Genomic DNA, 17555 nt, shown 5'->3' with positions numbered 1-17555 from the left:
CTTGGGCTGGACAGTTCAGCCACTCTGCTGTGTTTGGGGCTCATCGTCCCATTTTATGACCCAGTTTGGTCCGAGCTTCCGCTGTTGGACAGATGGTCTCGCGTATGACTCTAGAATACTTTGGGCCAGAGAGGAGTTCATGATTAATTTAAGGTGCCTGGGTCCATACGCCTTCAACCTGCTAAATGAGGTCTGTGGAGTCTGATGGAGCTCTTGGGGGTTTTTCTACCTGGTCTGATTGGTGACCCTGGGGTGAACTTGGTGGATCGTTCTCTCATCAGCTTTCCTAAATGTTCTTTCTCTGTGTAGAATGATGGACTCTGAGGGTTCAGACATTACCTTTAACCCTTCAGATTGATGGGCGGCAGCAGTTGGATCTCTAATGCTAGGTGGGCCTCTCTCGGACCGTTTTCCAAACATAAGAGGCCCCACACACGTGATGATAAAACACCAATAATATAACAGCGTTGGTCCTACAGTGTATGGTGAGTTTGGTAAAAACTACACACGATGCTCAAATGACATCACCCTAAAAACATTCTCCGTTCAGGTAGGATATCTCACAAATCGTCTCGAGATCAAACAGGACTTCAGAGTAAACAAACATGGTGGAGGAGGAGCTTCATTCACCTCGCTTTCTGATTAGATACACGTCACATTAAACAGGCAGCACGCTGGTTTGACCTTGAGGCCTGACCAAGACCACCGAACATGTTTAGTGTCCCCAATTAATGACCTAAGAGGTCACAACTTCTTTCCAAGCAGACCAGAGCACTCTTAACACACCACACACACACTAGGAATGTCTGATCAAATTAGTCAGAGTATTGCATATTGTGTGACCCTGGACTAAGGTCATTTTTGGTGTCTTACCTTCTTGTTGCTGTGTAAACACACACCTGTATGCTTCACCTTGTTCTTCCAGCTGATCAGCAGCACTAAACCTCTTGATTCATGTTGAATCAGGAAGGATGAACTGACTTACTTCTTATTTCTATGAGGTGATAGAATGGGTTTCTGTTGCGACGTTAGATTTGCAAAGCTTTACAACCTGGTGACAACACATATGATCATTTTATTATGACTGTTATTTATTTATCAATATTATTTTACTATCCTCTAAAGCTGAAAATGGGTGGCGTTTTTAGCCATACAGTAAAACTTTCTGAGTTTGGAAAGTTTTATTGTGAGATAAGCCAGTCCAGACACTGGAAAGCTTCTTCATAGTGTTTTTTTTTTTATTTATCCTAACAGGGAAAAAAAAAAACTCAAACATCACATATGTGAATCAGGTGGTGCCCTGTGTTTCTGCCAACATGAGAAATGTAACCCATAAAAAACGATGCTCCTGTGTTTACCGCCGCGTTCTCCCTCTGCTGATGCTTCCTGCGTTTGTGCATGCATGTGTGACCCCTTGCACACCTTAAGCATTTCTGATGCGTCTGCACCCTCTTGTGTTCCTGCCACGGTTATATTAATGGTCCTGAGGAACATCCACGCGGCTGCAGCGACAGCAGCACCAACGCTGTGTCCTGTGTACGCGAGGGATCCAGCCAGGCCAGCTGCATGACTGATGGTGGTCCCATCGATTGCTCCCATCTTCGCAGCTCCCAGCCAAGTTTGGGCCTCTGGCCAAGAGCAGCTTGGCCCGGCTAATCTGTCACCAGGCTGGCCGGAGCAGCCTTCATAAGCTCCATCGACCCACAAAGCTTACACACTCTGTGCTAAAGCCTGTCCTCCCCAGCCTCGCTGTCCATTAGTCTTGGTGCTTTAATCTTCCTCCATCTGTGTGTCTGTGTGTCAGCTAGTCAGGGATGGATTCATTATGAGTGCCAAAGGATTTGAGTGTCCTTTATTTAAAGGTAAACTTTGTGCTCCAGGTGCATGATCACACTCAGATTATTAAAGCTGCTATTAATTTAGAGTTAAAAGTAAAATATGGAGTTGGGTTTAAATTCTAAACTAGGACGCTAAATTATGGAGGAAATCATAACGATTGTTTTGATCAATATTGGTATCACAATACTGAGTTACTATTGAGTTGGCAAGCAAACACATTGCATTTATTTCTCTTCTACAGCTGGAAAAACACTAGGAACAAAGTGCAGCTCGTCAAAATAAAAGCATCTGAACACACAGAAAGCATCACGGCCAACTTAAGGCCACATGATTCTGTTCTGTAGTCACATTTTTATTCCTAAACGGTTGTGTATGAATTAGGGATGGACAATGTATCAGCATCAATATCGGTATCAGCCGATGTTAGTCATTTTGTAACACATCAGAATCGGCTCGATAAATAAAACCGGGCCGATAATAAAACAACCAATATTTTTCCATCTCATCTTTATTTTTTTGCCTGTTTCAGAGACTGAGAGGGGTGAAGTGTAATTGTTTAGTTACGTGACAGTGATTGTAATCATCTCAGAACAGTAAATGTGTGTGTTTTGTGTACGTAATAACATAAATTCAGCTTTAATAATTTTCATTCTATACAAAATATGCTGATTTTAGAAGCATTAATGTCAGAATTTTTGTATCGGCAAATATCGGTTATCGACCATAACAGTGATCTTAATATCGGTATCGGCCTTAAAATTTCATATCGGTGCATCACTATTATAACTGGTAAACAGCTTGTATTTATGTAGTGTCCTCTACAGTCCAACCACTATTTCCTGCATTAATTCAATTCAATTCAAGTTTATTTATATAGCGCCAAGTCACGGCAAGAGTCGTCTCAAGGCACTTCACATAGTAAACATTCCAATACAGGTCAGTTCATTAAGCCAATCGGTAAAACGTTTCCTATAAAAGGAACCCAGCAGACTGCATCAGGTCACTGACTGGTGTCAGAGTCTTTACAGCAATCCTCACACTAAGCAAGCATTTAGCGACAGTGGAGAGGAAAACTCCCTTTTAACAGGAAGAAACCTCCAGAGGATCCTGGCTCAGTATAAGCAGCCATCCTCCACGTCTCACTGGGGATCGAGAAGACAGAGCAGACACCCACACACACAGCTGCTTACACCCAGCATTAGCAGCACCCACAGCTGATCCCTGAAGCAAACATCCAATTCATGTTTCCCAGAGCCCTCCCAGAAAGTTCCATAATCTGTAAAAAGAAAAGAAAAGAAAAAAAAGAACACAGTTTCCTCTCCTGGAGCTTACGTCCCGCCCTGCAGCATCTTCATTTCTATGTAATTCTGGAGGCAGAACCGATGTTTCCCACGGGGAAGTGTGTTGCAGTAAGAGAGCTAGCATTAGCTGCGCTCACCTTAAAGGCATTAAAACACACACGCACAGAAGAAAAAGCAAAGAATAAAAAGAGAGTAACAAAGCGAGAGCTGCTGTTGCTGGCTGCAGCCCGCCTCGTGCCCTTTGTAACCGAACGCGATCTGTCATCTAGTAGCAATTCTCCGCTAAATAAAGCTAGGAAGTTGATTTCATGGGATTTACAACAATAATAGTAATTCTTATAATTGAAATTTGTCTTGAAAAGTTAACTTGAGCTACTGGCTAAAAATATATTTCAGCATTGGATCGGATTTGAAGTTAAAATGTCGGATCAGGAGCCTAAAATGCTCCATAGTAGTGAATGTTTATTGGTTGTTATTTTAAAAAAGAACAATGTGAAATGAAAAATGTCTAGTGACCTCTGGTTAGGGGTCCTAACTGAAGTTAATGAAGGTGTATTTTTGACAGATGCCATACACCACCAGTATATTTTGCCATCCTTTGCTTTCTTTACTTGCAACAATATATATAAAATAAAAACCATGAAGACAGACTGAGAGATGTGACATTTCCCTTCAGAAGGAATAAACTTAACCTGGACGTCAAAAGATGACCACTCCTATTTTATGTTTATTACATCACTGAATGCCGAAATATGAATGTGTTAAATTGCACATCTCTGTAATTAGTTAACTGCACTCATGTCTCTGTGTGCACAGCGCCATGTCCGAGGATGGGTCAGAGATCTTTCTGAGTCCTGCCGTCACGTACGGCCCACCGGGCCTTGACCTGTCCTGTCCCACAGCCATGACCGTAGCCCACTGTGCAGAAGTCTCTGCTGAGAACTGGACCATCAGGTTAAAGAGGCAAACCCAGGACAACAAGTGGGAGGTGAGGGGCTTCTTTCACTGCAGGACTTTGACACGCTTAACATCAGATTTCTCTCCGGCGCTCAGAACACCAACACAGTCTGATTGATGAGAGTTTTTAGTCCAGCAGTGCAGTCATTCAGCCGTGGAGCTGATTTCAAGGTTGCCAGCTCACAATTATCCTTCTGCTTGAAATCTAGTTTTCTACCTCAACCTCATGTTATTCTTATCCAAAACATGTCGCAACAAATGCGAATGACAGCTCTTACCTTTCTTGAACCATTTTCTTCTTAAGCTAATGATGGTTGGGATGTTATTTTAACGTCAGGGTTATTTTTTTCCCAAATCTACCCTTTGTTGCAATTATAACAGAACAAATCTACTATTTAAGCATCCATGCAATTTATTCTTACAAAGTCTCAACTCAGACTCTTAGTGAGTCCCTATTTACCTCTAAATCTCTAGATGGATTAAAAACACTTTGTTTTTATCTTTATCTAAAAACTATTAAGAGAATTTCTTGGTGATAAAAGCATGAAATTCACTTTTTTTCTAGTCAGAAATAAAATACAAACCGCAGAATGATCTAGAGAGTATTCATCTACAAATTAGAGGGTTAATCCTAAAGAGATTTCACTTTTTAGATGAAAAGCTTTCAAGTTGATTTGAAAACATTTTTGAACAGATGACTTTAAAAAGGATTTTATTCTGAAAAGCTTACCTTCAGCTTCCTTTTTGCTGCCATGTGAGTCTCTACTGCCTATATAAACACTCAAACATGGAAGAAAAAAAACACATCTGTTTTCTGTCAGTGTTTGATTGTAAGAATTATGTGTCTAAAACAATCTGAAAAAGTTGTTGCTTGTGACATCACAATAAGATAAATTAGCAAAGAAACATCTTGCACCTCTTCAGGCTGGACGAGCAGCAGCTCTACTCCGAACCCCTCCCATATCATTGAACTTTTTTTTTCCTTTTATAAAGCGCCAAATCACGACAAGAGTCGTCTCCGGGCACTTCACATAGTAAACAATCCAATACAGATCAGTTCATTAAGCCAATAAGAAAACAGTTTCCTATATAAGGAACCCAGCAAATTGCATCAAGTCACTGGGTGTTTCTCAATGCCCAGGAACTGTGTCTTGATGTCTTGGCCCCGCCCCGGTTGCCTAGGAGATACGTCATCAGAAGCTGCCAAGATGTGTTCCAATGTTCATGTTCTACCGAGGCGTGTGTTCTCCGGTTGTTAGCCGTTTAGCTAGCTGAGCAAGGATACACAGGAGGTGTCTTGCAGCCTAGGCTTGGTCAAAAATTTCCCAGAATGCGTCTCAGTATTTTCAAAAGGACGGCGGATCAGAAGCCGGCAGCTACTTCGGGGGCAAATTTCAAGTTTAAAAGTAAGTCAACTAATTTAAAATGTTTTTTAGATCCAAAGAAGTTATCTATGGTTGGTTAGTTGCTTAGTAGTTGCAGCTTCGGTGGCTAGCGGGTAGAAACCCGCTTATATTTTTAATTTAACAAACATATACACAATTTAAAAAGTAAAAGGCTCGTTACGTATATATTTATATTGAACCTCATACGTGTAAAATATAATGTTATCTCCCGTATCATATGACGTTGCGTGACCGCTGTAGAAGCCGCGGTCATGTGATGCAAGTCTATTCCATTTAACAGTTTTCTTTGACCAAGTAAGGGCAGTGTCCTCGTAAGCAAGGCATCTGGCCTCGCTAGACATCGCCTCGCAAGGCCAGGCGCCTTGACATTGAGAAACATCCCCTGACTGGTGTCAGTGTCTTTACAGCAGTTTCACCTCATATCAGCCAATCAGGGGCTGGGAGGGTGTGGCCAGCTCCATCTTGTATCACTAAAGTGACAGACCCCTGAAACTCATTCTGGAAGGTCCTGAAACTGTCAAGAATATAAGGGCTGATATCACTTTATGTGAAAGGGATTTAGTTCAAAGAACTTCTTGAACATGGTGGTATGGACCATAGAAATATTAAAACTTTAAAAAGACAGGGTATTCAAGTTCGGGCCTCGAAGGCCGGCATCCAGCACGTTTTAGTGGTTTCTCTGGTCCAACACACTTGAGCAGCTCATCAGGCTCTGCAGAAGCCTGTTAATCACTTGCTGATTGAATTCAGGTGTGTTGAAGCAGGGTTAAGACTAAAACGTGCTGGATACTGGCCCTCGAGGCTTGGAATTGAATAGCCCTGTCATAAGATGTCTCCTTTAGCGAAATCCGGTGAGAAGCTAAATATGGACACAAGTAGGGAACACTACCTTGTATCCCTTTTAAGACCATCCTTCCTAAAAGCCTCTGAGGTGTTGTTTTTATGATTTCCTCTGATTTTCTTCTCTCATCCTTCTGTTTTAATAAAATAACAGCTCTAAGAGAAGTCCTTCAACTCCACTCGTTTCACAACTTTCTGTTCTTTCCCTCGTGTTTCCTCAGTTTGGTGGAGATGCTCTTCTAATGTTTAACTAACCTCATCACAAAGCTTCGGGGACCTTATCGTGTCAGAGTGACCCCAGAGCCTCAGTTTCCTTGAACTCGTTGGGTGTGGGGATGTGACTCTGCCACGCTGATCCTCTCACTCGCTGTGACATTTACACAGATGTAATTTGCTAGCAGATGTGTCGCACAAAAGAGAACAATCAAAATATCCATCAGTGATGGGAGCTCTGGCCCAACACAGAACAGTGTAGCAAGGCATGACAAGGACACAAAGATGAAGAATCTTCTCCTTCAGAAGTAACATGGTGGCCCATCTCTGTCACTGAGAAATAATGAGGCCTTTATCTCAGGAAGGGTTCTTACTCAAAAGCTAATGTCTAAAATTAGTTATCTAACGGGAGATGGAGGTAACTCCATCCTCCCTTCTTTCTTTCACTGCTTTTGCCTCAAAGCACCAATCCTATTTCACCCTGCCTTTTTTTTTAACAGTCGTTTGACTCTTTCGTTTTTCCTCCGGCTGCCTGGTGGGGATGAGCTACACCATGGTTATCCGTCATGTGTGCTGCTACACTAATGGAGCAGGTTTAAGGAGCTACTAAATTAATCAGTGTTGCTTCTAAAAGCCTCGGCTGGGCCGTATGCAGAGGTGACCGCGTGGTCACAGGTATGTTTCAGAAGTGATTCAGGCAGAATTCAGCACACGGCGAGGAGCAACTGGCTATCAGATACAAATGCACCCCGCTAATCCGTTTCGTCAGTGTTACTGGATCCCCATCTGTTTAGAGAGATGTGTCATTATCCATTTGGCCCTTGTTCAGCTGTGCTCAGCTTCTTATGAGAGCCTTCCAGATTTTTGTCTCCGACGTGTTCAGAAACATCCCTGAAAATACAAATGTCTTGTTTCTGTAGTTCTTACTGTTCTGATGTTAATGTTTGTTTTAATGCTTTTTGTCAGTATAATATAATATAATATAATATAATATAATATAATATAATATAATATGATATAATTTAATATAATATAATAATGTAATATAATATAATTTGATATAATATAATATGGCTTGCCAACTCCGGGTCGGGGGAGAGGTCCTACCTCAAGTGGAGGAGTTTAAGTATCTCGGGGTCTTGTTCATGAGTGAGGGTAGGAGGGATCGGGAGATCGACAGGCGGATTGGTTCAGCATCTGCAGTGATGCGGACGCTGAGCCGATCTGTCGTGGTGAAGAGGGAGCTGAGCCAGAAAGCCAGGCTCTCGATTTACCGGTCAATCTACGTCCCAATCCTCACCTATGGTCATGAGCTTTGGGTAATGACTAAAAGAACAAGATCGCGGATACAAGTGGCCGAAATGAGTTTTCTCCGTAGGGTGGCCGGGCTCAGCCTTAGAGATAGGGTGAGGAGCTCGGACATTCGGGAGGGACTCAGAGGAGAACCGCTGCTCCTCCGGATCGAAAGGAGTCAGTTCAAGTGGTTTGGGCATCTGGTCAGGATGCCTCGTGGACGCCTCCCTGGGGAGGTGTTTCAGGCATGTCCTGCCGGCAGGAGGCCCCCGGGTCGACCCAGGACACGTTGGAGAGGTTACATCTCCAATCTGGTCCGGGAACGCCTTGGAGTCCTGCCAGAGGAGCTGGTGGAGGTGGCCGGGGAGAGGACGGTCTGGAGCTCCCTAGTTGGGATGCTGCCCCCGCGACCCGGACCCGGATAAGCGGAGGAAGACGACGACGATAATATAATATGATATGATATAATACAATATAATGTAATATAATTTGATATAATATAATAATAATAATTAACTAAATATAATACAGCCGTTGTGTAATTACTGTGTGAATAAACATATTTAAAAAATCAAAGGTGCAGTTAATGTCATTGTTAGGAAAATGTCTAATTTCTTTACATGAAGGGCAGGATGTAAAACCTTTAGAGCAGCCAGCCACTAGGGGGTGCTATCTATTTCAGCTTGATCTTACGCGACACATTCATGTGTTGTTAAACACCCATCAATGTTTTGTTTTTTTATTTTATTTACAAATCAGTGTGTTTTAATTGATTGTTCACACAGTTTTTATTGTACAAGGTGATGTAATTAAAGTGCATTAGGTGGGATTAAATAATGAAAAACAAAGAGAAAAGCAAAACAAAGGATATAGCTGCAGTTCTTAGATATAAATGACATAAATAAATACACATATTGTATTAACAAGTCCGTGTTACCAGGAGTAATCCATGTTATGGGTAAAACAACGTGGAAATCTTTTGTTCTAGACACTATTTTTAAATTTTAAGAGTCATTAAAAGAACACGAACTAAAATAATTATTGATGATTTTGGTATCAATAATGATGCAAATAATAATAACTTACTGCTCCTACTTTAATATTTGATACTTCAGTTAAAGCAGCTTTTGGATGCAGCATTAGATAATTGCTGATAAATGTTATTGAGAGTGTTGGTATGATAATATTACTAAACAGTTACTGAAATCTTTAGTGAAATGTTCTAAGAAGTAACCTTTAGGCCCTGAGGAACCACGTTTTTATTTTCCCGACTCTTTGACACATCAGCATCTGCTGATTTGTCTTTACCTCCAAAGGAAGTGATGTCTGTGGACGAGGAGAGCACGTCCTGCTACTGTCTGCTGGAGGCCCAGAGGTGTCACGTTCTCCTGGGTCAGCCGGGTCGCTACGCGCTGGTGGGGGAGGCTCTGAACCAGGAGGCAGCTAAACGTTTGAGACTGGCCGTGTTTGGTGGTCTGGACTCCAGCAACTCTCTGGGCTTCACTATCAGGGTGTACTGTGTGGAGGACACGCCCCACTCCTTTCAGGTACGAATGGATGACTTTTTAAATTACCTAAAAGATGATGATTTTTTCTGCTGGTTGAGTTTAATATTTGACTCCTGATCTTTAACATCAGTGTCTCCTGAGAGGCTCTCAGATGTGCAAAAGCCAATTCTGGGGACCTCATGACTGTTGCATCTTTTTGACTATTCCTGAGACAGGAAATCTGTCTGGTGTCTGTCTGATGAGCATTAACTCATTCACTGCTATTGACGACTAAAGTCGTCATTTTAAATCCAACCATTCACTGCCAAAAGTCGTCATTTGCATGTTTTTACTGTGTGGGCATCGGAACGAGCCCCCGCACCGTGAGAACAAACATCTCAGCTCTAAAGCCGATCTTCCTCTGCACACGTCACACGTCTTGTGGTCAGGAAGCAGACAATCCACGTGTTAGGAGATCGTTTAGGGCCGCTGCTGTAAAAAAAAGTGAGGCGCGAACCAGAAAAGCTTCTGCCGATCACAATTCAACAACGGATTATGAAGGAACGGATAAAGCTCGAAATTTGCGGATTCTATCTGATGTAAGAGGAGTCTCCGCTTTGTTTTGGTTGTTTTAGCGTCAACATCATCCTAACGCGCAACGTTCTGTGACTCTTAAAAAAAACTGTAAAAACGGTGAGAAACGCTGGCAGCGAAGGGCTTTACCGATCAGGAAATGGCTGGCAGCGAATGAGTTAATAACCATGGGAGCTTTGTGAATTGTGTCATGTTGTCCTTCTCTACATGTTGCAACGTTCAAAAACTCTGATGAAAACCCCAAGGGAAGGGTTTCGGGTGAGGTGGATAAACAAAGACAATGGAACTGTACGTTTGTTATTTACTCAAAATGTACAGGGTGGCCATTTATATGGTACACCTTAATAAAATGGGAATGGTTGGTGATATTAATGTCCTTTTTGTGGCACATTAGTTTATGTGAGGAGAAAACTTTTTTAAATGGGTTTTGATGTGAGCATGCGCATGCGCTGACGGCCCGATCACCGGACACACGGCGGCGTTTTGAAGCAGATGGCAGCTTGTTAATCAACTTCCACAAACAATTAAGACAGATTTTCGCCTAATTTACTCACTGACAACGCAAAAAAATGAATAAATCTGGTAAATAAGAAAGGCCCCCGCCGCCCTCAAGAGGCACAGTGGATCACCCCCAGGGGGCCACAACCAGCAGCCGGCAGAGTCCCGGGAGATATCGGCGGCAAGCCCACAGGCCCGCCCTCAGCCTCCCACCCCCTAGCCGGCCGAGCCCAGGACCTAATGACCCAGGACCCAGGGGTGAGCACCCCCGCCGGGGACCCAGCAGAGCCCAGGGACCCAGACCCCACCAGGCAGCCACCGGAATTGATCAGGCAGATGCCAAAAATCTTAAACTCCCTGACCCGGGAGCCACGACCCAGGCAGACCAAAGCACCGCACTCCACACCAGGTGTGGCAGGGGGAGCTGAGACGTATATCTATATCATCAAAAGAAGTCCCAGGAGAAGGGAGGAGTCAAAGGCCCCACCTGACATAAACAGTCATACACAAACACAGTCACACACTCCCTCCCTCATGCTCACACATACATACAACCAAAGACTTACAAAAATGCACGCCGGACACCCACTCCTGCTCCCCATACACACCCTACTCACTCTGGTCCCGGTACTGCTGCACATGGGGTACAACCATTACCGGTTCCCAGAGTTCGAACCTTTCTGCTGGGGTGCTGATGAGCAGGCTCCCCCGCCCAACGCTGAGCACAGCAACCCACCACCCCAGACCCCAGCCAGACAGCCGGATCTCCCTCCTAGCCTCCAGCCCCGGGAAGCCAAGCGACAACAGAGGTGTGCTAAGACCCCTAGTCTCCCACTGCCTGCTCCAATATAGTGTTAGTGAGTGTTGATGAGGTGTATTCCATGGCTGTGGTGAGCGGGCAGTGCAGGCATCGTCTGGCCTACGCCAGCTGACGCCACCACACTACCCCACTTGCACCCACAGCCCTCAGTGTCTAAGTGCAGTTTAAAATTGGAAGTGGGCACCGGCACTTGGGATGAGGCTGAGAAATCCCCCTGCCAAGTGCCATTGGATGTGCTCACTCCCAAGGCCCTAAGTGTGTGTTTGCGTGGAATGTCGTTGGTGGAAGTGTTTAAGGTGCAAATAAAATTGGGGGGCAGGTTCACTGACAAAGTGGCAGCTACATGCAATCTTCACTGACAAAATGGCAGCTATAAGCAAACAGTTTACTCAACTGGCCACTCCTGAACATTCGCTACCACAAACCCCTTCTAGCCCAACCATCTCAAGCCCTACTGCTTCATTTTCCTTTTTCCCTGTCACTGAAAACTGCATGTCCAAGCTTCTCACGTGCAGCTGCCCTACTACATGCCCACTCCGACTAAGCTGCTCCAAGCTATTGCTCCTACAGTAGCCGCAGCAGTCACACATGTGATCAATGCTTCACTGACATCCGGTACATTTCCCACCTCTCTCAGGCATGCTCAGGTTAAACCGCTGCTTAAAAAACCCATCTCTTCCTCCAAATCATGTGGAGAACTACTGACCTATCTCTCTCCTCCCTTTTCTGTCCAAAATCATTGAAAGGGTGGCTTTCAAGCAGATCACAGAATACCTCTCACAAAACTGTCTGCTTGGCCCTTACCAATCTGGGTTCAAAAAGAGCCACTCCACTGAAACTGCTCTGTTAGCAGTGACGGAATCCTTAAAAGAAGCTAGAGTGACTGCCAAATCCTCAGTGCTTATCCTGCTCGACTTATCGGCTGCATTTGGCACTGTCAACCATGGCTTCCTTTTGTCCACACTCTCTAGCTTGGGCATCACAGAGAAAGCACATGCCTGGTTTGAATCGTACCTCACAGGACGATCATTCAGTGTATCTTGGCTTGGAAAATCCTCTACCGTGTACCATCTTGCCACAGGAGTCTCCCAGGGCTCTGTACTAGGACCTCTTCTCTTTCCAATGCACACCACCTCATTGGGTGAGATTATTCGATCACATGGCTCCTCCTACCACTGCTATGCAGATGACACCCAGCTCTATTTGTCATTTCCACCGGACTACCACACTGTCTCTGCACGAATATCAAACTGTCTCTCTGACATACCAAAATGGATGAAATCCCACCATCTCCAACTCAACCTCTCTAAAACTGAATTATTTGTCATCCCAGCAAAACCATCCATACAGCACAATATCTCAATCCAAAATGACTTCCTATCTCTGGCTCCTTCAAAGGCAGTTCGAAATCTGGGTGTTGTGATTGATGAACACCTGAGCTTTAAAGATCATGTTACCCCTGTTGCTCGTTAATGCCGCTTTGCGCTGTATAACATACGAAAGATCAGACCATATCTAACACAACATGCCACCCAGCTCCTGGTGCAATCTACTGTCATCTCCCGCCTCGATTACTGCAATGCCCTTCTAACTGGTCTTCCAGGCTGTACTGTGAGACCTCTTCAAATGGTCCAGAACGCAGTGGCGCATCTGGTCTTCAATCAGCCAAAAAGAGCACACGTCACCCCTCTGTTCATTGAGCTCCACTGGCTACCGCTAGCAGCATGCATCAAATTCAAATTGCTAACACTAGCATACAAAGTCCGAGATGGTACGGCTCCCATCTACCTGAATCCTCTTGCAAAGGTTTACGCCTCAGCCCGGCCGCTCCGGTCATCACAGGATCGTCAGCTAGCAGTGCCTACACCACGCTCAGGACAATCCAGATTCTTCTCATGCATCGTTCCACAAATGTGGAATGACCTTCCAAGCACTACCAGAACAGCGGCTTTCTTTTCAATTTTCAAGAAACTCCTGAAGACCCTGCTCTTCAGAGAGCATCTTCTTAACTAGCACCTTCCCTGCACCCATCCCCCCTCTCTACCATCCACTCCTTTATTCCCTCCTCTCCTTGATTGATGTCAAGTTGATGTTATTGTTGTTGTTAGCCTTAAGGGCAACATGCCGATTATCACTTGTACATTGCTTTGGACAAAAGCGTCTGCTAAATACATAAACATAAACAATAATACTCTGTAGAAATGTGTTGTGTACATTTAACCAGTTCATTCTGTAGCTTAAAACATACATGAAATTATCTAAAGTTAATATGTAAGTCCTGAAAGCTTCTAGAATAAACAAAATTACTTTACCTGAAAACGGTTGTGAACAAACGCTGCTGATGGACGTGAAGCTGCTGTAGCTCCTTAAATATTCCTGCTCGGTTTCGCTAGCTTTAGCATTTTTCCTTTGCGTGTAGCTGCGGGAACGGCTGTGACGGGACCTATGGGCCACAAAGCCGCTAGGTTCCGGGCTTAGCGGTCGAGCAAGGACCTGGCCTTGCTAGGTCGGCGAGGACCCGTACTCATAAGCATCCTGCCCACGGATTCTGACACACATGCACCTTGTCCATACTTTGTGAGTGATTGCTTTTGTCTGACTGAATTAGCAGCCAATGACACACTGGCTCCACCCCGTTAGTCTTGACTGCCTTGTTCTATTTCAGAGAAATCCAGGAAAACCAAACGATGTGGAAGGATTAATCAGTGGTGTTGCAGGTCACACCCACTGGCTTGACTGACGGACTGAGACATTCTGCTGTAAAGTGTCATTATGAAAAAACACTATTATGAAATAAAAGTTGTCTTTGTTAAAAAGACATTATGTAATAAAAACTGAATGAATTAAATAAAAATGGCTCAATATTAATTTGGATTATTATGAAAAAATGACTTTTGAAAAAACATATTAATGAAGACATTTTAAAAGAAGAATGAAATGTATTTCATAATATTGAGCTTAGATTTTACATACCATTCTGTTAATTCATGATTTCATTGTCAGATTACATGATTGTCTAGTATTTCTTCATGTAGATATTTATTTCATAATGTCTTATTTATTTATTGAATTTTGAATACTTTTGAGTTCCATGGTAGCCGGCTGTTTCTCCTTCTCTGATAATATTGAGTGGAGAACCTCTCAAACCAGTGGTGTTCTGTTGCTGAGTATGTGAGTATGTGATGAGCGGAGGACCCAGGGAAGTGCGGCAGTTCAGTGAGGCTGACAAGTGAATGGTCCAATAGTTGCTTTAGGTCCAAAATGTGTTATTGGTGGAGGTTTTTAGACAAATGCGAGAACCACTTTATTAATAATTTTTTCATTTTTTTAATCTCCACTAAATATTTATTGTTATACTATGTTAAAATGTTAAGAAGCATGAAAAAAATATTTTACGGTAATTCAAATCTGCCATTGTAGCTTTAATTTCTGATGCGATATAAACCTAGACCAGAATATGTAGGTCCCCCCCCCCCCCACACACACACACACACACAACAAAAATAGATAAATAAACCATTTAGGTAACATCACATTTCTCCTTTCATACATCCTTAAACTTTAAACATTTTTTGTGAAAAATATGAAAACTACTTAAATTTCAATGACGTAATGGAAAAAGTTTATTTATTTTGAATAAATCACATTTTCACTTAGATATTCCTACTTCTTCACGTTTTGTACCAAACAAGCAAAAATAGCTTTACTTCTGATCTGTCATTTTTCTGAGTGAGAGGAGAAGTAGCTGAAGAGTTTGGCATATAAGATGAGCGTGGTGTGTAAAGGTTTTGTCATTACAGTAAAAACCAACACCGATCATCTCAGGTACTACATTTCAATACCAGGATCAACTATTAATAATGGTAGGCCAATATTATTGAACATCACTATCCCAACACACACATTAATATAATTTTAAAACACCATGCTCTTAATATTTTAGTTTATCAATTAAAATGCCCGATCTGGTATAAACTATCACACACGTCTGATCTGTGTTTTAGCATCACTGTAATGAAGACTAGTCCTTCAGAAACAATCCTAATCGGGTAACGTTTTTAACCAGCCCTCTGCTGAGGGGTCAGCCTTGTGTTCTTTGGTTAGCTTCATGATAGGTTCAAGTGAACCCACCTATGTGTGTGTTACCATTGACATCAGTCTCTATCAGGTTAAAGCTGCAGGTACTGAGGAGTCTTTGAACTGTGATTTATTTACCAACTGTTATATTTACTGAAGTACCAGGGAGATATTGACTTACTGATCTACTTACACATGTGCATTTGAAGGAGAATACTAATTAGCTTTGAGGGAACAAGTGACCCAAGTATGTATTAAAGGACTCTGTATCACTGCAAAGCGTCTAATAGAGCCAGTGAACCGCTCCAGGAGAGCTCATCAGTGGTGTGTTTTGCTGAGGTGTGAGAGAAACACATCCCCAGGAGAATGCAGTTTGCACTAAATCCCTTGTTGTGTATTTGGTGTTACTCTGGCGATTGTTTGTTTACAGATGCTCTTCATGCTCATGGACCATAAAACATTTGGTTGGGTCAAAATGTTGCAGAAATTGTTCTTAATGCAGAACATGAGAGTAGATGTGTCACGACAAATTTTAGTCTGACTGGTCTGTAACACCACACACCACACCTCCAACAAAGTTAGAGTAACAAAGTGTTGCAGCTCTTGCATACGTTTTGTGAGCAGGTGGCTGAAAGTTCCATCTACTCTGCATAAAATAATGTTTTTAAGCATCAAATCACTAATCACAGCTAAACATATTAGAAACAGTGGCCACCCCTAGAAAATTGCTGACCAGTATTATTAAATCATATTAATGTTCACTCAAATCATGAATTTGTTTCATTTATTCAAGACATAAATGTAAACCCCAATAAAAAATAATACAATTATGAGTAAAGAAATAATCAGAATAAAAAAATGTTTATATCTCCATAGTTTTTTGCGAAGACAACATGTCAATTAAACAAAAAAATAAATTTCTAAAATAAATCATGGAAATGTATTTTTCTTAAGTGTTATATATATATATATATATATATATATATATATATATATATATATATATATATATACACACACATATATATATATATATATATATATATATATATATACACACACACATATATATATATATATATATATATATATATATATATATATATATATACACACACATATATGGCCTGTATTTGATATAGCGCCTTCTAGAGTCCTAGAACCCCCCAAGGCACTTTACAACACAATCAGTCATTCACCCATTCACACACACATTCACACACTGGTGGTGATGAGCTACAATGTAGCCACAGCTGCCCTGGGGCGCACTGACAGAGGCGAGGCTGCCGAGCACTGGCACCACCGGTCCCTCCGACCACCACCAGCAGGCAACGTGGGTTAAGTGTCTTGCCCAAGGACACATCGACAGCGACAGACTGAGCGGGGCTCGAACCTGCAACCTTCTGATATATATGTGTATTTAAAACCACCAAAAAAATATATACACACAATTTTTTTAATAAAAAATAATAATAAAGAAGCAATGCAATACCACAGGCCTGATTGGTTCAACATATGTGTGATTCAGGGCGACAGGCAAAGCTCTTTTAGCCCCGTTGACTTGCATTATTTTTTTTGTTCTCCCTAGGGAGCCTAGTCCTGGTTACACACTGAAAGCATCAGCGGTGCGGAACGGCAGTGGCACGTCACTGCTTTTAATAGAACCTATTATAGTCTATGGAGTGTTTCAAACCAGCAGCGGTCATTTCCAGGCACGTCCCAGAAGTGGTACGCCGCGCCGCTAAAGATAGGATCGAGTTCTATTTTTGCTGTGAGCCCGCTTCTGGAATGCGTCAATTTCCACAGTTAACATAGAGCTAGATAAGAAATTGCACACGGTTTCAGTGTAAAATCACGGGTAAATTTCAAAACAAAAGTACTGCAGCTATGCAATTTCATATATATGAAGCTTATGTGTGACCCAACGGCTTATTTACACCCAGCATTGTTCCAGAAGTGGAGCGGTGTGTGTTTCATGGCTGGCAGTGGAAAGGAACAACATAATATATGACATCAAACTGCGATATCAAACGTGATTTATTTCTTTTTGGTTTAATGGCGAATTGCATAAACAAACCATGACCTGAAGTCTTGAGAGATCTTGTGATCTTGCGAGGAAGCCATGCCGCTGCCAAGATTCTCCCAGCATGAGAAGGACCGCTTTGAAGTTCTCGAGTAAACCGTTCCGCTGCTGTTTCGTGCCGCTGAGGCTTCCAGGGTGAAACCAGCC

At 42.6% G+C, this 17555-nt stretch overlaps 1 protein-coding gene across 1 annotated transcript in view; it reads left to right on the top strand.

Annotated features, from left to right (window-relative positions):
- LOC107374870 (netrin receptor UNC5D) overlaps positions 1-17555 on the top strand; it is a 354048-nt gene that overhangs the window by 315163 nt on the left and 21330 nt on the right. The window contains exons 13-14 of the mRNA XM_015943168.3: positions 3957-4128; positions 9166-9396. Of these exons, the coding sequence (XP_015798654.3) occupies positions 3957-4128; positions 9166-9396 (403 nt within the window). The remainder of the gene's footprint in view (positions 1-3956; positions 4129-9165; positions 9397-17555) is intronic.

Source organism: Nothobranchius furzeri, chromosome 6 (assembly GCF_043380555.1).
Source record: "Nothobranchius furzeri strain GRZ-AD chromosome 6, NfurGRZ-RIMD1, whole genome shotgun sequence".
Lineage (NCBI taxonomy): Eukaryota > Metazoa > Chordata > Actinopteri > Cyprinodontiformes > Nothobranchiidae > Nothobranchius > Nothobranchius furzeri.
Note: the sequence above shows the minus strand (reverse complement) of the source record. Positions and strands in the feature narration are given on the sequence as shown.